General features: G+C 39.8%; 1 protein-coding gene across 2 annotated transcripts in view; it reads right to left on the reverse strand.

The window, feature by feature from the left end:
* The window catches only part of LOC139444904 (cilia- and flagella-associated protein 54-like), a 122,026-nt gene that overhangs the window by 39,468 nt on the left and 60,742 nt on the right, over window positions 1-21,816 (reverse strand). For both annotated transcript variants that reach the window (XM_071225911.1, XM_071225910.1), the window contains exons 39-43: window positions 5,633-5,862; window positions 5,015-5,265; window positions 4,474-4,626; window positions 3,959-4,144; window positions 340-601 (exon numbers count right to left, since the gene is read on the reverse strand). In XM_071225911.1, coding sequence (XP_071082012.1) covers window positions 340-601; window positions 3,959-4,144; window positions 4,474-4,626; window positions 5,015-5,265; window positions 5,633-5,862 — 1,082 coding nt within the window. The remainder of the gene's footprint in view (window positions 1-339; window positions 602-3,958; window positions 4,145-4,473; window positions 4,627-5,014; window positions 5,266-5,632; window positions 5,863-21,816) is intronic.

The following is a 21,816-nucleotide window of genomic DNA, read 5'->3' on the forward strand; positions in this document are numbered from 1 at the left end:
TGCTTTGCCATGTCAGATGCCAGAATATCTCCCTGAACACAGCCCAATGTTAAACCTACTGTGCCATGTCAGATGCCAGTATGTCTCTCTGAACACAGCCACGTGTTAAACCTACTGTGCCATGTCAGATGCCAGAATGTCTCCCTGAACACAACCCCATGTTAAACCTACTATGCAATGTTAGATACCAGTATGTGTCCCTGAACACAACCCCATGTTAAACCTACAATGCCATGTCAGATGCCAGTATGTCTCCCTGAAAACAGCCCCGTGTTAAACCTACAATGCCATGTCAGATGCCAGTATATCTCCCTGAACACAGCCCCGTGTTAAACCTACTGTGCCATGTTAGATGCCAGTATGCCTCCTTGAACACAGCCCCACAGTCCACATCTCTTGAGCAGCTCCTGGCTAATGTCATCAGCTCCCTGCAGCAGCTCACGCCAGGAGTGGAGAGTATCTGTGGTGTTGAGCACAATGTCCAGTGAGTCTGACCAGCACCTGTATGCTCCTCTGATGTTGCCGGTGTGATACAGCACATTGCCTAGTTCCCTCATGGCCTGGGAAGCAAGACCTTTCTGATTCTTTGCCTTCAACATGTCTAGAAAACAGAAAGTTAGTAATACAAAATTGAAAACTGCCTTGTAACACTATAGTGAGTGAGTGAGTGAGTGAGTTGGGTTTAACGCCGCTTTTAACAGTATTCCAGTTATATCGCGGCGTGGCAGCTTAATGTGGGAGGAAAGCCCGAAGTACCACGGGTATGGTGCTGACAAACCTAGAAACATAATCGGGGCGAACCGGGATTCGAACCCACAATCATAGATTTCTGGTGTGCCCAAGGGACGCAACTCTGCATAGCGAATCGCGGCGCCTTAGACGACTTGGCCAACCGTGCCCCCTTGTAACACTATAATGTTGTAGTGACAGGTTTTAAGTATTTCTTGCATTTGCCATAATAATATAATTTTTTCAGATTTTATTATCAGTCATGAAAATAACCATTCCATAATCAGAATATCATGGTTATTTTATATACTTATCCTGCATTACATATTGCACATTGTTCTTGCAAATGAAGTTAGGAAACGAATGATGACAACTGTCTACTCTGGTATCATGGAGAGCTTCCGGTCTTGAGCAACAGCAGAGATGGTATTGATGGTGGACAGGTACGTAGCTAGATACAATTAATGTCATTCAGCCCCCTGGCGGATGGTCTGTAGGCCTGGGCTGCTCTCCTTTTGTAACCCTTAGCTGTTAAGTGCCTTCTGCATATGACCCAGGCGTGAAGTTTGAACTGGAGACGGACAGAGGCAATGGCTGTGATTGGCCTACTCTGGAAGCTTTAGAAATGGTTTCCCAGCGACATGTAAGAGAGACAAAAACCAGATTCCTATCAGCCGGTTTGGGCGCCAAAAGGATAAAAAACAGGCTGATCGTTGTGTAGATCTTTTGGATCACCTTGGGCAGGATTGCTGGTGGAGGAAATGCATAGGTGCTGAGACCTTCCCATTCTCTTGCTACAGCATTGACGGTCCAGGACTAAGGGTCCGACATTGGAGACATGAACGTCGACAAGTTTGTGTTGTGTCTTGTAGATGGATGCATTATGAGTGTAGCTTCCTCTCTGTGGGTGATGGGAGGTCTGGCCTTGGTAGTGCATCGGCTAGGACATTTCTGCACCTAGGCGTGTATATATCTGGCCTCCAACGGAATCCTGTCTATTAAGTTGTAGGGTCGATCCATGCTTGTTGATGAACTAGACGACTGTTGTGTTGTCCTTGGCAATCATCAGCTTGGCGTTGGTGAGCCCAGTGCTGTACTGCCAGGATGACAGCCTTCAATTCAAGTTGCTTATGTGCCACTGTTTTTGTTCTAGAGACAACAGCCCTGAGGCTGTCTGGTCCAAGAGTTGGGCTCCCAAAACTTTGAGTGATGCTACTACGAATAGGTGAACGGACACTTTGAATTCTGTCAAGGAGACACCTTTTAAGGTGTGCGATGAGATTAGCCACAAGTCGAGGTATTGGTCTGGGGGTGGGGGTGGGGTGGGGATGTGTCTCTAAGCGTGTGAGGAGAAAGCTGTGTTTTAGCGACTTCATTACAAAAGGGTCCCCAAGAAGAGGAACCCACATTTTTCCAAAACAGAGAGTGTCTTCCCCCTACTGGTGAGTCACGGATTGGCACAGCTTGGGGGGAGAGTTCCCAGTCATGACTGTCCCCTGGAGTGCCACTTCTTTGATCCTCTCCTCTCAGAGAAACTGCATTGGCTTCAATGGTTAGATCCACCTCTGGGGTAGGCACCACAACCCTTGCCATGAAATAAATCCTTATCTTGTCATTCCTTGGCTCGATTCATAAGTCAGAGCCCAGCTTGTAGCTGCCCTGGCGGAAAGAGTCAATTCAGTGTCCAGGGATGAGATCTGAGAGTTGGGAGATCTTAAGAGAGCACACTCTGGTAGAACCAGTCATCCTTCCATACTGCAAGCCTTTTGGGTCTGCTCCTTGTTTGGGGGATGCTGCTGTAGGAGGAAAATCTGCAATCCAAGAAACTATATCAGAGTAATGGAGGCAGGTATGAGGTTCCTCCTTATCGTAATCAAGATCTGTGGAAGGCGCTCGCTCAGATATGGGTGACCCAGATTTCCTGCGTCTGGTCGGTGAGTGGCTGTCCGGTGAATTCTAAATGATGCTGCCTGAGCTGACAGAGTTTGGAACTGTCCAATCACTTGAAGGGCCCATGTGGGAGGTGCATCCTGTACACTGGGAGGTGCCACTGCTGAAGGCGCAATCATCTTAATAAGCTTGGTCAATGTGTTAGGCCTGGGCAAGGCCGGCAGTCAAGGCAATGAGGAGGCAGTGGAGTGGTCAGACATTCTGCGAAATGCTTGTTGTTGTTTCTTCTTGGCAATGACTCTGATATAGGTAAGGCTGTCTTTATAACAGAGGGAGGCACACTCGGTCATGAAGGTCATGTTGGGCAAAAGAGTTACTGAAGACGCTGATAGATCGCCATTCATTTCCAGTTAGGACTTGATTAATAACAGCAATGTGCAATTTGTAATGCATGATAAGTTGAAAATAACTGCTTTGTCAGTCACAGTCTTAGTCTTATTTTAATATATGGATTTTTATACCTTCAACATTACACTGTTAGTAACAACACTTATATTTTAGTGTAGCAGCCATACAGTTTTCTCTTCAAACCCTTTGTCTTTATGGCCAGTTAAGTTCTACACCTAACATGGCAGGAGGTTAGGCATCACTCCATATATACCCTGGAAGGTGCACAGTTGTATCCAAAGTCTCTTTTGTCTTGGGGTATACAAGTATTTGTTTACTACTGTTAGGATATGCTTATGTACAATGTATAAGTAAAAGTAAATAAACACTCATATGGTTGTCTCCGGAATAACTAAACATTGTATAACTAAAAACCCATGTTAGAACAAGGGAAATAGTTCTATGGATATAGCACTTCTTTATTACAATGAATGCGACGTTTCAGTGTAGATACTAACACTGTTATCAAGCAAGTGATGTACAGAACTGTGAAGTAGGAAGGTTATATACATGTGTATAATTGATGTTTATACAAGGTTGATGATTGTTCATCATCCCAACTTCTAAATGCTGTTCAAAGAAGTCATGTCTGTTAGCTTTTGGGAATGAAGGAAACTTCTTGATTATTCATATCAACAGTCAAGATTTTGTAGTTGTACGACTACTGTAGTCATGACTTTAAGTGTCTATTTTTCAAAGTGTAGGATAAGGCCACACATTTTTTATATTTATTTGTTTCATGGGTCCGCTGCCCCTACTGAAAAGCAACAAATATATAAATATTTAAATAAATGATTTTTCACCAACCTTGGGTGGAAAAGCTGGAATAAATCCTCATAACATAAACTATAAAAAGTGATACTCCATATGAAAAAAATTCCTTTAACAATACCTATAGTTTTTTCATAAGATGAGATGACAGTTCCGAGCTGTGAGCGTGGTACTGGTGATGTCTGGATGTCGCTGACAGACAAGAAGTCCTCCTGGCTCATATCTGGCGCCATTGTGGGTTGGGGATGAGCTGTGTTGGGCATAAACTCAACCTTGGATGGAGACTTGCTCAGAGGTGCTTCAGATGCTGCAGGAAATAATTAAGCAGTCTTAAACAGCGCTAATAATATCTCATAATTCTGATGATATCTGTCGGTACCTTTTTGCCTCATTGTTTCTCAATTAACAGTCACCTTGTAAACTTGGGACACAAGATGGCTACAAAAACATGACATTCGTCAATTCAAACAAATCAAAGGAAACAAATAAAATATCATAAGCAAATACATGTATAATATCACTGTATTTCTATCAAAATCAATCTGAAATATAGTTTGATTTTTCATATATTTTGTAAAGTCTTGGTCCGCATCAAAATTAACGTAACTATATATATATATATAACAACTATCTAACCATTCATCTGTCCTCCCAGGTACAGCACCAGCAGCTTGCGGCTGTGATGTAGTGCCCTTGCAGTGTAGTGCGCAGCATCCAGGGTGTGGCGGAGAGTCGTCAGACTACTGTTGGCATCAACAGGAACAGATACCAGACGCTGAGAGTCTTCCGCTGTAGGCCAAAACACATTACTGTCAAACTGACAATGTATGGAGTAGTGCTAACTGAACAGTCATGTAAGGGTATTCATTACTACCAGTAAACCCTACATGTCAATTGACACACATTTCACTCGTTTGACCAAAAGAGAGATGATTTTGTCAACATATACACACAGATCAAACAAATATATTTATAAAATATGTCTGATATATTTGCCTTTTCACCAATAAAAAAATTCAAATCAGATCAAACTCAAATAAATCTGAAAAATAAGATGTGACAAAGCTTCAGAGACATTATGGTCTTGCAGAAGGCATCAACAATTGTAAAGACAATTGAGTGTTTTTAACATACATGTACTATTTGGTTCAGTTTTCTGGAAACAAATATTACTCACAAGAATGTACATTGTGCCCCATGGGATCGATTTGACTGCCAGGTTCAAACTGTTGCACATTGGACTTGTTAATCTCAATCCGTAGTTGAGCCTTGAGGTAGTCCTTGGCCTTGATCACACCCCCTAACTGGGCCATCAGTTTACGGAAGTGAGGCTGAGGAGGGGCAACTCCGCCCAGTTTGGTGATACGCTGGTCCAGCTTCCTTTGTGCCTGGACCAGGAGAGGTATCACTTGCTCTGCATAGCGGTCACTAGGAGGGGGATAAACACAGGAGTTGTAGCAGTGTCTTACAGAGAATTTGAACAACTGTTTATACCTTTGTATTTTTGTATTTACCTTTCCCTTTAAAAACACAACTGATGTCTGCCAATACACAATCACAATAAATCAAAGACTCTAGGCTTCGTATTTTAGAATCCAGCTAAGGTTAAGAAGATAATAAAACATGTACTAACATAAATGTCTCATTCTAAAATGTACACTGGTACAACAGTTTGGATCAATTCTGTACAAAACAAACACTTTCATATTATCACTTCATCTCAGAATTATTTTGTTTTGGAAAATATTTTGCATTGCATTCTGTTGCTGCAGCAATGAGTGTTTGTTATACTCACTTTGAGAGAGCACTGAATCTGAGAGCAATGTCTGTTAGCTTCTCCCACTTCTGTTCATAATACAACATCTCTAACACCCTCAGTACGAGGCGGCGTATGAAGCGGACGTCTACAATGCTCATGTCATCCAGAGGACGCTCAAACTTCTGACTTGCTCCGCCCTTCTCGTTTTTCACATCTCCATACCAGGATTCAAAGTAAGTGCCAGCCTTACGACCTTTGGCCTTGGCCTGTATGATTGTAAACATCAATGAATTATTTATAATCAGTGAGTCAGTCAGTCAATTTTAATCTCATAAAATCAGTTGACCTATGTCTTAGTATAGATGACAGCTTCCTTATCAAGTAGGTGTTAGTATCTGACAATGCATAATAACACCTGCAACAGGCCAATAAAAGACTTTAGTCATGCAAGAATAATTCTGGAGACTTCCCCTTAGAAGAATTAACAGTTATTGTGAATGTGATCTACCCTCTTTTTTCACTATATGAATATATCAGTTTAGAAATTCATGTGTGAGGACAAACGTTTACAATGTCCCTAGCACAATAGTTTAAAGCGAAACAACACTCCTACGTTGAAAGTATTGAAATTTGGATAGGCTTTAGTAGTATAGGTAATAGGGGTTCTGGCTCACTTCCACTGGAACCGGATTCATATACCTATACTGCTACTACAGGGGGAATTTTTTATGCCAAAATGATTATGCGATTCAACGATAGTCATGGCTCCAGCTCACCAATACCTGGGTCCAATCATTGCTTTAGATGAGTCTAAATGGTAATAAAAATATTCTTCATTATTTTTATCTATAAAGTGATATTCAACATTTTTATTAAGTTCTTCGTTCATTTTACTAGGAGACCAGACTATATAACTACACTCTTTTTGTAAATTGATAAGAAACAATTGATTACCGTATTTGGTTGGTTTGACATCACTGATATAATAAAAACCTTGTGGTAATTCTCTCCATTTAATAGTTTTTTCCATTATTATATATTTATGTAAGCATTTGTCTAAATGTAATCACACGATAGTAAGCAATTTATTTTTAATCTCCAACCAGTTCTTTGGTTTTGGCACGGAATAATTGACGCGCTTGTTGCTTCCCTTGTTCTATGAACTTTTTTTTATCGTCTTCGCTAATACCATTGGTCTTATGAGAATTTGATCGAATCTCCTGCTTCATTTCATTGTATTTGGTGAGTTCCGACAGCACTAAACGAAACTCATCCTCGGATATCTTACAATCGGCCATTGCTGTCGAAATATGATCCTCGATGCTGTTCAACTTTGCATCGGCGAGTATCCGAATACTATCGTGTTTTAATGCTTTCTTTTGCAACCTACGAGAAATGAATTTTATCGCTATTCCTGCCAGTCCCGAGACTCCAGCGGCTATTTCCATGCCGAGCACGATAGGCGCGGCGATTATAGTTGATAGTAAACCGACACCGGCTACACCGACTCCCATGCCAGCTACTACAAGAGCGGTGTCAACTCCGTCCAGAGCATTCACGGCTCTGCGATACTTTTTATACAATCCAAGTCTCAACTCCCTATCCTTTTCTATTCGATGTTTTATGTCGCTTATTTGATGTAATCGAAATCCATCAACAGTTTCCATCATTTCATCGAGCGCTGGATATAAACTCATAGTGTATATTACGAATATATAATAGTCTTTAATTGGTCTTGCTTAAATGTTTTGAGAGTATACATCAACCTTATCAAATGTATATTATACGGCAAGAATATCTTAGAAAGGGAAATACTACCACTTTTAATAATTTGAACCCCCTCGAGGGATGTAACGGGTGATGCACCGACATGAATAATACTGCAACGTTGACGCTCGTGTTTCTTGAGCCATTTAATCGATAGACCTGGTAATATTTCGAAGGCATCTACCGGTGCATCTCCGAACAAGACTTCAATAATAAGCGTAGAAATATTAGGTATTGCACTCAAGTTCTGTTTAATATCATCGAATTCGGTAACCAAATTTAAACTAACATTTTGGATTGCCGGACGACTATATAACATATGACCTGGTTTTTCTGGCAGGGGAGTGACTAACACACTTTTTCGTTTTGACGGGATATAGGCCGCGAGTACGATGCCACTATTTATTATCTTAGTTAAATTATGTCCCTTACCCATCATCGCATAAGGTGGGGTAATGACGATATTCAGTAGCCACTTGATGTTTGCCTCGACCATAGTCCATTTATTCTCACTGTTGTAAATAATATTGTACGGAGTGGTTTTAAGGAGTCTACTAACGTCGACATCGCTTAAATCTTCTAGATTACCCGTGAATGTGACTTCTTTCCGCTTGTATACATTATCGTGTAAGTGTAAAGCGTATAACTTACCATTGGTACCGGGTTTATCAAATCCTTCTGTGTCTCCGAGATCGGAAAGCGCAATTGTATTACATTGTCTGAGCGTTCCAGGGCCTGATGCATCAACCATTATTTATAATATGGAGTGTTACACTTAAGTATCCTATATGTACAGGTTGGTGTTTTACATCTAATACAGAAATTTTGAGGTCTGAAATAATACCACGCTTTAATTTTTTATATTGTAATGACGAGAAAGATTCCGTTATACCGCTATTATATTTTTCATTTTTCACTGGAACACTTCTGAGCAAAGTTGAAGGACTTTCGAGTTGAATATTATCCGTCGTGCTTATTTGATCAAGATGGATGAACAACTCTTTATAGGGAACTAAATCAGGTAATGTATTTCCATGTATTGTTATGTTGGGGTATATAGGTTTATCGAGGAGTGGAAATCCAAGTTTAAGTACTAAGTTAATGTACATAATTACCTCTTTTTCTCCAGTGGCTAATTTCAGCATCCCAGTCGCCTCATTTTGTGTGAGACTAGCTCCATTAGGCTTAAAAAATTCATCATTGAGTGAGCATACGCTGTAATACCCATCAGGTATAGTAATGACATCATAAATAGTATGAGAGGATATTGTGAAAATCATATTATTTTCTTTCGCAGCACTTATATTGATCCACCTCGGGTAATACGTTACATCGCATAGAGCGACTTCGAGTTGTCCATCCGAGTTATCGATAGTACGAAGCAGTTGAATAGACTGACCATTTGTTATTCCCAGGAGTGTAACATACATATCAAATATACAATGATACTATATCATAACTTAAATATGGCATCAACCATTATTTATAATATGGAGTGTTACACTTAAGTATCCTATATGTACAGGTTGGTGTTTTACATCTAATACAGAAATTTTGAGGTCTGAAATAATACCACGCTTTAATTTTTTATATTGTAATGATGAGAAAGATTCGGTTCTACCGCTATTGTATTTTTCATTTTTCACTGGAACACTTCTGAGTAGAGTTGAAGGATTTTCTTGTTGAATATTATCCGTTGTACTGATTTGATCAAGATGGATGCACAGCTCTTTATAGGGAACTAAATCGGGTAATGTATTTCCCTCATTTGATGAATCGACTATTATAGTATAATTGGTTGCAAATCCAATTGTAATTCTTAAGTTCCTGTAAGGAATTACACCCATTATTCCAGGGGATAATTTCAGTCTCCCAGTCGCCTCATTTTGTGTGAAACTAGCTCCATAAGGCTTAAAAAATTCATCATTGAGTGAGCTTACGCTGTAATACCCATCAGGTATAGTAATAATTCTATCTCTTTCATGTGCTATTATTATCTCATTATTTCCTCTCGTAGCACTTATATTGGTCCACCGTGGGTAATACGTTACATCGCATAGAGCTACTTCGAGTTGTCCATCCGAGTTATCGATTGTATGAAGCAGTTCAATAGACTGACCATTTGTTATTCCCGGGAGTGTAACATACATATTAAATATACAATGATACTATATCATAACTTAAATATGAAATCAACTTACATTACTAATCAATCGATTATAGTAACTGCCTCTGGTGCTGAATTTTTAGTTAAATTCCCCGATATCTTTGAAAACTACAGGGTAACGGCAACTAGCGATAAAATGGTGCACGATTGGTTTCACAATCCGATGCAATTTTGGCAGAATCAGTTAAACTTTGCCATATGGTGTGCCACAACGGGATGTGGCGTATCTCTTTACGCTCCAGGATTTGAACTGAATAAGTCTGTTATGTCATTTCACGTGTACTATCAGATTAGACGTATACTTAAAGAAATTAGTGCTCCATTACCGCAGGATCGAGCGTGGAATTCCACAAATAATCAGTACGATAAGAAGGCATTCGAACGTATTTGTAATGAATTTAATGTTTCTACGAGTAAAGATTGGCGTCTGAGTGGAGTTAACCATGGTCTAGGTATTCCATACGCTGGTGCACACTCTGTTAAAGAAGTCAGCGATGATTTACTGAAAAGGGGTCTGCTCCTTCCGAGCTTTGCTCTCTCAAGTAACGAGTGGAGAGATGATCGTATGAACTTTAAGGGTGGTGTTGCTTTCACCATCCAAAAGGTTGAGCAACCACCCGGAGACGCTTGGAATGAATTTCTTAATGATAAAACGGAAAACAATTTTACTAATCCAGGATTTGTAAGAGTTAATGAATCGATAAGAACTTATGTATGGGCTATTCTCGGAGCGCAATCGCAAACACGAACGTCCATTATCGGTTCTGGGACGGCGCTCGATGCGCAAAAACAGTTTGTCTCAAACGTGGAGGACGCCATTAATTCACCAGTTGACATACCATCGTCTATAAAGCGTTTTCAAGATGCATTACAGTACGCTCAATCCAAAGTGGACTTTGTTTATGAACCGGGACTATACATGTCTCCGAGTAATATGGAACTTAAGATCGGTCAAGTGATAGGCTATAATAATAAAATTGTTATCGCTACCGATCAACAAAAACCAGGTATAAATTCAGATATGAACGTCGAATTAATAACGCAAACGATCACGGGCGAAAAGGGAATAGTCAAGCCGCAAACACCTTTTAATGCACAAACATCTACTGATGCACAAGTGTCACCGCATATTGCGGCTAAAAATCAACAACATATCGATGAAAAAACAGCGCTTGTAGTGGGTGGAGTCTCGGTTGGCTTACTCATGATTTGGTTAAATAGTTCTTAGCGAACTGATTTGGTGGTTAAATAGTTCTTAGCGAATACGTACAACAGCCCTGCAATTGCTACGATCAACCCCCACAAGTTTTGACTAAGCCAAGTGGTGGTCTTAGCTAATAAATTCAATAGCCAGGAAACAACACTCCCTATTATACCGGGAAGTGCGGCCGCGGCTTTCTCAGCTAGCATTCCCAGTGCTGAACCTAATGCTTTTAAATGCTTTTTTATCCACTCTCTTATACCGTTTTTATCGTTAGGCGGTGATCCTCCGCTACCTGTGCCACCTGTTAACGAGAGAGTCAAAGTCGATATGATAAATCCCAACGCGGTTAAAATACTAGCAATTGTTATTCCCTGTTCTCTGAACAATGTTTTAATTTTATCGGCCAGTGTAGTATCATCGTTGAGGACTTGATCGATAGTTTCTCGAATACGACTGATTTGCGAACGAAGTGCCTTTCTATTACTGGAAGCCGCTTCGAGGCGGGCCAATCTTTCCTCTTCTAGGTAACGCAATCTTTCAGCAACGTGGCGTCTACTGAATTCATCGCCCGCCTGTTCGAGTTTTGTTTTCTCTTGAGCTATGTGTTTGTCGATTTCGGATAGCTTGGCTATATTATTGATGAGTTCTCCCCGCATAGTTTGCATTGCCTTGTCAAGACCTCGTAATTCCCTAATACTGAACTCCGAATGCGTTGAATTATCGTAATAGATATCTAAGATTTCTCCGAGTCCGTCCGAGGCCACCATCGAGGCTGCTTCCAAATCATCTGTATTAACGAGTTCTTTCCTCATAGTCTGAAGAGCCTTAGTAGTCTTCGCGGGAAGTCGTCGGTAGTCTACAAAACCTAATTCATCACGAACAAAGCCGATGCCTTTTTTAGCGGCTATCGTAGACAAGGCTAGGGGCTTACGAGTACGAGAATGCATAAGATCAATATCCGGAGCGCCACGCAGTCGCAATATTCCTTTACTATCTATCTCAAACTTTGAATATTCACGACCTATTGGAGTAACATAATTTTTATCATCTTTTAATGCATCGTAATAATCATTGACGGTTGATTGTAAAAGTTCATCATTAAGATTTGTGTCACCAAACCTGGTTTCATCAGTATCTTCGATTGGGTCACCAAAGGTACTTAGATCTAAGTCATTAATATCAAAATCAGTCATTTTTATATTAAACATAGGGTACATGTTTTCAATATAACAATGTCTTCGCAATACGGACGCAAGTTAAACCCACAACGCAGACTTCGGGATCCATTAGGGGTCAAAGCAATTCGTCAGTCTGTAACTATAACTAATAACCCTAGTACCATCGATCAGAATCAAACGCTTCTGGTTCGCTTTCCTAATCTCGGCGCACACGATGTGTTAGTTCCGGGAACTGTCCGACTAGCATTTACGATTAGTTTGACTTCTACCGACGTTAACAGGGAGCCCGTTCAGAACTTAGGTCGTGCTATCGTTAAGAAAATCGCTATTAAAATTAGCGGTAATGAGGTTTTGAGTATCGACGATAGCGATGTATACTATTGTTACATGGATCTCTGGAGAACGGATAAAGAGCGGGAAAACTTACAGTACCAAGGTATTTGTAATAAGAACACATTGAGACTGCGCGTAGGTGCTGATAATGGTGTTGGTACCAACGAAAAAGATCAGGCCGTTGCCGACGCATTAGGTAACAGATTCTATATTCCCCTAGACTTTGAATTACTAGATTCCCACATGCCCTTTTATCAAGCATCCCTAGGTGATAGGTTAGAATACGAACTCACTTTTAACGACTACGGTAGAGTAATCAGAGCTGCTGAAGATGCTAGCTATTCCATTGACAATATCTCGCTGGAGTACGATATGATAACGGATCCCGAATTAGCCAGACAAATTCGTAACCAGTATTCGGGAAGTTTAGCCATTTTGTACGATCGCGTGCTGCGACACCGAAAGATCACGTGGGACAAAAAAGATACGACGTGGAATATCAATCTAAACGTCCCCACGAGGTCGTTGAAGGGTATTTTAATGTTGTTCGAGGACCCCTCCGATGCGTTTAAAAGAAATACCGAGAAGTTCTACAATCCCAAGATTACGAAAGTAGAATTGACTATCGAGGGCGTTCCTAATCAACTATATAGCCAAGGAATGCTATCGCATCAACAATGGGATGAGATTAAAAAACTTCCTTCTATAAAACGCTCCCCGGAAGTTAACGCGGTCGTGAAAGATTTGTCTCTCGGGAGTGTATCGATGGGTGAATACCTCACCTCGAAGTACGCGCTATGGCTCGACATGCGAACAACGGACGATGACCAATTACACGGCAGTGGGAGGAGAATAGAAAATGCTAGCGAGGGTGCCACCATACAGATAACGAAGCTCCAGGAATCGGCTGGTAAATTAAACATATATTTGTACGTGATTATGGATGCGCAACTTAATATACAAAATGGGAGATTCGTGCAAGCGATCTATTGATAATCTTTTACCTAAAGATCCGCACTGCGCTATCATATGCGGGCAAACGTGCTGCGGAAAAACAGCCTTTATTCTAGATATTTTAGAAAGTCATTATCGGGACGTTTTCGATCATATTATTATTCTGTGCCCGACTATAAGCGTTAATAAAACATACTTATCGAGAGATTGGGTAATGAATGACGACGGAATACACAGAGTCGATCCGGGCGATCGTTTACAAGACTGTCTCCGAGTATGTCATGAAAAATACAAAGGAGAATCAACCCTTTTCGTAATAGACGACTGCAGCGCGAGTAAAGAATTAACAAAAAAGAAGGATATGCTTTCGTATTTAGCATTCTCCGGTCGGCATACTCAACATAGCGTTTGGGTACTTACTCAAAAATACAACTCTGTCCTGAAAGATCTCAGAGAGCAGACCAAATGGGTAGCGCTGTTTCATTGCAAAGATCGAGATTCATTCGAGGAATGTTTACGCGAAAATGACGTCATTTATACCAAGAATGAACGTGACAAAGTCAGAAAAGTGTTAGCAGCAACGAAGCACTGTAAACTCGTATTAAAAACCGATCAACCAGCTGCTTATGCAATTGCTTAGCAAAATGTAGCAAAAATGTAGCAAAAATGTAGCAAAATGTGGCAAAATTATAGGAAAATTATAGCAAATATAGGAAAATTGTAGCAAAATGTAGCAAATTGAACATTAGCGGTTAATATTACATAAAATGTGGTTCGAAATCATCATTCTTTCGCAACAGTTCATTATTACGGGATGTATTGGATACGTCATATTATATTATGTTAGACTTAAATATCTCCCTAGGTATTACATTATGGAATGCGACGAACTCATCGAACAAATGCTCAAAGAATCTGATCCTGATCAACATGCAGATAAACATAGAGAAAGACTCGCGGCTTTGGTAGCCGGTGGAAAATGTTCCCAATATTTGGGAGAAAATTATACCATCGAAAAAATTGATAACATGACCGACGAAGAGATTAAAAAACTGTACGCGCGTTACGAGTCTAGACTGGGAGCTACCATGACTAAAACGATAGGGTCGTCTATATTACAACTATACACAGTCGTAGCTAGTACGTTTCTCCCTATCCCGGCAGAACATCGCATGTATTTATGCGAATCTCTAGAGAAAGACCCATTCATCGAACACGCTATAAGCTCAGTGAGCTGTGAGTTTTATCATAGATTCGGAATGTTCTTAGCTCCGCTCACCACAGCTTTAATAACGGCTAGGTATTGTCAATTTAAACATACGTGCCCACTTAATAATATAAAGAACGAAGTTCAAATAAATAATGGAGACACAACAGATTGCGGAACCACAATCACAACAGATTGTGGAAACGGAACAACAGATTGCGGAACAAGTGAATGAGGAACCACCAGTGAATGCACCACAAACACAAAAACAAGCTAGAGTTACTAAGAACCCCAAAAAAATAGCCGCAGGAAGGAAGGGAGGGCTGGCGCGCAAAGCAAAATTAATAAATAATTCAAATCCGATTAAAACATGGGCACTAGTAGGAGTTGCTGGTATAGCGGCTGTATGGTTCTTTTATAAGACCGAAGAAGAGAAAACGTCACCCCCGCCGCAACAACAAGTTCAATTAGAGGTTAGTCCTCATATAATGCTATAAGAAGCATGACTACTCCAGTTACAGACGGTAAAATGTTGGTAAACGCGACGTATCATTCAGCGGTGGTCACCGGCTTGGCCATTGGCTATGCCCGTATGGCTAAAATGCTTACTAAAGCCACACCTCCCAAGCTAGATTTTAATGGATTTGATATAGGTATGATGATTCTGGATATTGGATTAGCAATGGCAACGAAGGATATGCTCATCAAACAAGGACTTATCCCGGAAGACATAATGAAGTAATTAAACATTTGAATATTTATATTCATATAAACATTTGAATATTTTATATGGCATCAATTGCGATGATGGTCGGTGGAGCTGTTGTTAATGCTCTAGCTTTTTCGGGGAGTAATTATTTATTTTCCAGTATGAGGGAATCAAACGCTAAAGAAGTTGAAGAGGAGCGTAAACGACATAACGAAGCTTTAGAACAATACCAAGCAGCCCAGTTACAATATACGCAGCAGAGAATGAAGAGATTAGACTTTATTCATGAAAAACTGATTAAGGAAGGACATTCAATTCAAACGTTTAAGGATGTCGAATCCGCCATGCACGAATACTACCTCGTTTATGGGAAAAAACTCGACCCAATACCTAGACCAACAATGAGTCAGTTTTATACACCGTCAGAGGCTCAGAAAGACCGAGAGGTCGCATTTGTTATTATTGGGTTATCCGCAGTATTGATTTTCAGCTATTCCCTAGTGTAGATGTGATTTGCATTTAGACAAATGATGTGATAGATGTATATACCATGAATAACTGCAAGTTTACACTCATGGGGAAGACGACTCTATGTAACCGCCGCTGTGTTGATGTTTACTGCGGTATACACAATTATTACATCAAGCGTGGACACATAAACTATAAGTGTTCTGAATGCGGGATAGGGGTCAATGGTCATTATTGTTTATGTAAGAAACATGGTGCTGATAGGGTCAGGAATCAGATTATTTATGCTAGGAAGAGAGATTACATCAATGAGAGGAATAGGTTGGGGAGGATACGTATTTAGATATATGAAAACAACCAATTAGACAAATGAATCATTTTGCATATACCATTCAACCACAATGGTTTTTGTCAGAGAGTTAAAAGCTATGGCAAAGCAACGTGGTCTACGTGGATATTCTCGTATGAGAAAAGCTGAATTGATTACCTTACTCGGTTTGGAACCACCACAGACTGTTAGAGAACTCAGAGTTCGAGCGAGAAACAGTGGGCTGAGAGGTTATTCTCGAATGAGAAGAGCTGAATTGATCGCTTTACTAGATAATAATCAACAAGACGAGGATGATATTCAACATGATAATGATGATAATCAACAACAACAAGAATTAATATTTGTACCCACATCCGCCGGCGTTGGTAAATATCTAAGAGGTTGGAAGATGGATATTAATTCCAACATGGATGTTAACGATATTAAGCCCATCATATCGAGTAAAATTAACGAGGAATTAGATGATTTACAAAGTATAAAATACCAGCTGACGATTAAAATGACATTGAGTAAAAGTAACGCAGACGATAGCGTCGAATATACCGAACCATATTTCCGAAGCAATCAAGAAGTTATAACCGAATCCGATACTATAAACGCATCATTAGATACATCAATTCAGAGGATACAGGAAACTTTAGAACGCTGGACTAATAGAGGTTCGGGTTGGGGTGTGGATAGAATCGATAGTTTATATTTAGATATAGCGAATTACATGCCTTTCAAAGGTGGATCTTATATAGATTTACCCCCGTATTATAAGAAGAAAAAAGCCATAATTAACGTAAAAAATAAATCCGATGACTGTTTAAGAATGATGATAAGATCTGCATTGTTCCCCGTAGACAAAAATGCGGATAGACCTTCTAGCTATCCCCAAAACGATGGACTCAACTTCGATGGTATAGACGAACCTACACCAATATCGCAAATTGATAAGGTGGAAAAGCAAAATAATTTAGCTATAAATGTTTTCGGACATTCTAAAGGAATTGTTGTACACAGAATAAGCTCCACTCCGGAACATATTCCCAGAATCAATTCATTTCTGATCGAAAAAGATGGTAAATATCATTATACGTGGATAAAGAGTTTAAACAGGGTGCTATACGATCAAACTAAATATAAGGGAAAGAAATATTTCTGCGAAAGATGCCTGCATGGGTACAGCAGACAAGATCTATTAGAAGCGCATAAAGAAGACTGTAGAGGTGTTGGACAGACCGCTATCAGGATCGATATGCCTAAAGAGGGAAAAAATATATTAAAATTTGAACATTATTGTAATCAAATGCCAGTACTGTACGTAATTTATGCCGACTTCGAAGCGCTTATCAAACCCATAGAAAATACCAACCATAGTAGTTTTACCTACAAAACTCAAGAACATATTCCTTGTGGGTTTGGATATATAGTTGTAAGGTATGATGGGAAAACAAACACTCCCGTGATTTACAGAGGTCCCGATGCAGCGGGAAAGTTCCTAGAATATTTACAAAATGAAGAGAGAATAATCAGGGAAGAATTATCGTGTAAGAAACCCATGCGTTTGACGATAGATGATTGGAGGGCCCACAAGAAGTCAACGAGTTGTCACGTTTGTAATAAACCTCTGGATGGGGATTCCGTAAGAGATCACTGTCACGTCACGGGTACTTATCGGGGAGCCGCTCATAACGAGTGTAACTTGAAACTAAAAATGAATGCTCAAACAATACCCATCCCCGTTGTGTTTCATAACCTTAGAGGATACGATTCACATCTCATTATGTAAGCTATCTCAAAGACCGACGGCGGTTTAACGTGCATTCCTAACAACATGGAAAAATACATATCGTTCTCGTTGACTAAACCTATACATTATAGGGACAAGGATGGGAAATCTAGAATAAAACAAAGTAATGGGCTTAGATTCATAGACTCCGTACAGTTTCTGTTATCTTCCCTGAACAATTTAGCTAAAGCGAACAATCCCGATGACTTCGCTATAACAAATCAATATACCGATCAGATAACTCGTCATTTGCTGCTGAGAAAAGGTGTATATCCTTACGAATATATGGATGATTGGTCTAGATTCGAAGAAACTGAATTACCACCCCTCGAATCATTCTATAGTAACTTAACGGAATCTAGAATAACAGATGCCGATTATGAACACGCTCTGACGGTCTGGGATAAATTAGGTTGTAAGAATTTAGGCGATTATCACGATCTGTACTTAAAAACCGATGTACTGTTACTCGCCGATATATTCGAGATATTTAGAAAGACGTGTTTAAAACAATACGGCTTGGACCCGGCATGGTACTATTCCAGTCCCGGACTATCGTGGGATGCATTGTTGAAGAAGACCGGCGTAGAACTAAAACTACTCACAGATTACGATATGCACTTGTTTATTGAGAAAGGATTAAGAGGGGGTATATCGATGGCGGCGAAAAGGTATTCTAAGGCTAATAATAAATTAGTGGAAGGATACGATCCGAGTAAACCCGACACGCACATATTATATCTCGACGCTAACAATTTGTACGGATGGGCTATGAGTCAACCTTTACCCACGGGTGGTTTTGAGTGGGTCAATGTGAATGATATCAATAATATTGATGAGAATAAAGGGTACATACTAGAAGTTGACTTGGAATATCCGAGTTCCTTACATAAAGACCATAACAGTTATCCGCTAGCTCCCGAAAGATTAATGGTTAATAAAGACTGGATGTCGGAATATCAACGTTCATTGATGGGTAATAATAGGTTAGCTAACGTAGAAAAACTCGTACCAAATTTGATGGATAAGACAAAATATATAGTTCACTACAGAAATCTCCAGTTGTATCTATCGTTAGGTATGAAACTTCAGAAAATACACAGAGTTCTTAAGTTCGATCAAAGCCCTTGGATGGAGCCCTATATAAGGTTGAACACAGATTTAAGAAAGATAGCCACCAGCGATTTCGAAAAGAATCTATATAAGCTCATGAATAACTCGGTATTCGGTAAAACTATGGAGAATCTAAGGAAGCGTGTTGATGTTAAATTAGTCAGATCTAATGAGGAAGAAAGACTCAGGAAACTCATAGCCAGTCCGGCTTTTAACAGAAGCAAGATATTCGATAACGACTTAGCCGCGTTGCATATGCAGAAGAGTAATATAAAATTCAACAGACCGATGTACGTCGGTATGAGTATTCTCGACTTGTCAAAACACTTAATGTATGACTTTTATTACAACGAACTTAAGAAGCAATACGGCGATAGATGCGAGGTGTTATATACCGACACAGATTCTTTGTTGATGGAAATACAAACCGAGGATGTGTATAAAGATATGGCAGAAAAAATAGATATGTACGACACGAGCGATTACCCAAAAGATAATCCACTGCACAGCGTAGTAAATAAAAAGGTGTTAGGTAAGATGAAGGATGAATGTGCTGGGACTCCTATAGCGGAGTATGTAGGATTAAGACCTAAGATGTATTCTATAAAAAAGTCCGATAATGGAGAGATAAGAAAAGCTAAGGGTGTTAAGAAGTATGTGGTAAAAAAGCATATCAAACACGAACAGTATAAAGAATCATTATTCAATGGTAGAACGTTCAAACACGAGATGAACTCTTTAAGAAGTTATGATCATAGGATATATGGATTAAGAATGAACAAGACATCATTATCCCCCTTAGTTACAAAGAGATGGATTGATAATGATGGTGTAACTACCTATGCTTATGGTTATGGTGGTAATACCGTACCGTCGGGAACTATGAACAACTCTTCTCGTACAAATGCCCTGCCCGGTCCATCTTGAAGATAATAAAGAATAGGCTCTCCTTCTTTCGTAACCAATCGACTAATGTTATACGTCTTAAGGGACCATATGGGATCGGTTGCGCGACGTAGGCCTCCTTCGAGTTCACCGGGCTGGTATAAATATCTTACCCTTACTCTATCCGGAAGTTTTTGTTCTTTGCCTCTCCTCGGTGCTGAAGATTCGGAAGTCACGGATTTCATTTTAATCGCATCGGATGGTTTCTTCCCTATTAATCTCGTCACTTCATTATTCAGCGCTGATACAACGGCTGATAATCGTGTCACCCATTCGGTTGATCTCAATCGTTCCGATTTCATTTCGATCCCATACTGATAGCCAAACAAACGTTCCGCTAGAGTCCTGTTAAATCTTTCAACGATAGCTTGACTACGGTGGGCCTCTCTTTCACCACGGACGATTTTGACGTCGTGCTTTGTTAAGAGTTTAGTTACCGATCCCATAAACTCGCGACCGGGATCTACTTGAAATAACTTGGGCCATTTTAGTGGTCCGCGTTTATATATGCGGCTCAGTGCATTAGCTACTTCTGTTGAATCTTTCGAGGTTAATGGCTCAGCCTCTTTGTATCGACTAGCCACATCCACTACTGTTAAAGCGTATTTATACGTTTTGCGTTTTACCTTATCGTGAGGAAGAAACAAGAGGTCAGCCTGATGAACTTCATTCGTCGTAGAAATATCAAACTTCTTCCTCGGTATATAACGCGGTGCCGGTAAATATATTTGCCACAACGCTTGTTTCTTTAACCAATCCTTGGCCACATCTTTAGATACCTTAGCAGCGGTGGCTAATTTTTTTATTGCTCCTACACCTTTCCAATATCCTCGTGGGCTATAGTAAATTTTATTCATTATTAATTAATATTGATGTTTCGTTTAATACAAATCATGACTATCGTTGAATCGCATAATCATTTTGGCATAAAAAATTCCCCCTGTAGTAGCAGTATAGGTATATGAATCCGGTTCCAGTGGAAGTGAGCCAGAACCCCTATTACCTATACTACTGCTTTTTTCTTCGCAAAATCAAAATTTGCTTATTATGGACTATAATTTTGACTGGTTTGACTAGTGTTTAGCGTTATTTTCACTGTGATGTGCGAAGCGACACCTATCAGAGGATCTAAGAATGAGAAGCCATATATTATAACAATGGTATACAATAAGTACCTACAGGCAAACTGACTTGTGTTTTTGTTGTTTGATTATTGCATACATGACTTGAAAGCTATCCATCGACATCATATTAAAAATAAAACCTTCAGAGAATTTTGGTGCGAAATATACAATTTATACTTAAAATTTGCATTTATCCCAAGGTTGGATGGTGGGCCACAGATACCCTAGCCTGTATAGACTACAACCGTGAGAATACACGATGAAACTTGTGAACCCGTGAGGAAGAAAGAACACTTGATTGAACGGTGTTGGTGATCCTGATACATTATTCGATCAAAACAGCATGAGATCGGGAATATATGATGAATGTCTTTCACATATGTCGTCTTTCAAGAAATGACCGCGTAGCTGTAAAACAGTTAAATGCAACAGCTGACGACTTAAAACAACCTTAGTTTGTCTACCGGTATCGATTCTTCAAACATGTAACAGTGCTACCTCCGGGGAATAGATGCGACTTGTTGGCATCTCTTTTAACGCTATGTCCAGGTTTTCAAACACATTTTTGTGTATAGGGTGAACGACTTGAATGATCGACAATATCAATAAAGGATCTTCGAACCAAAAGTCTCACATGACATACTCGAGGCAGACGTGAGCGGAATAAAGGTTCGGGACACTGTCCTATTTTTAGTAACATCTGCACCTAGTGGCAATTGATTGTTGAAGACTATTAGTCTCTAGATATGAGTTAATCCACCCTCAAAGAAGGACTGGGTCTGGGAAACCTGAACATTCAATAAAACATTAAATGCAAGCTCAATGTCTTAAAGATTTAATAAGTATATACAATCATAAAATATAGTGAGAATCACATGTACATAATATTTTATCTGTGTTTGTTGGGCTGTGACAGTATTTGTGCCAAGATCAAAGGGCCGGTCTT

Source organism: Haliotis cracherodii, unplaced genomic scaffold (assembly GCF_022045235.1).
Source record: "Haliotis cracherodii isolate W230 unplaced genomic scaffold, xgHalCrac1.p SCAF_6, whole genome shotgun sequence".
NCBI classification, from domain to species: domain Eukaryota; kingdom Metazoa; phylum Mollusca; class Gastropoda; order Lepetellida; family Haliotidae; genus Haliotis; species Haliotis cracherodii.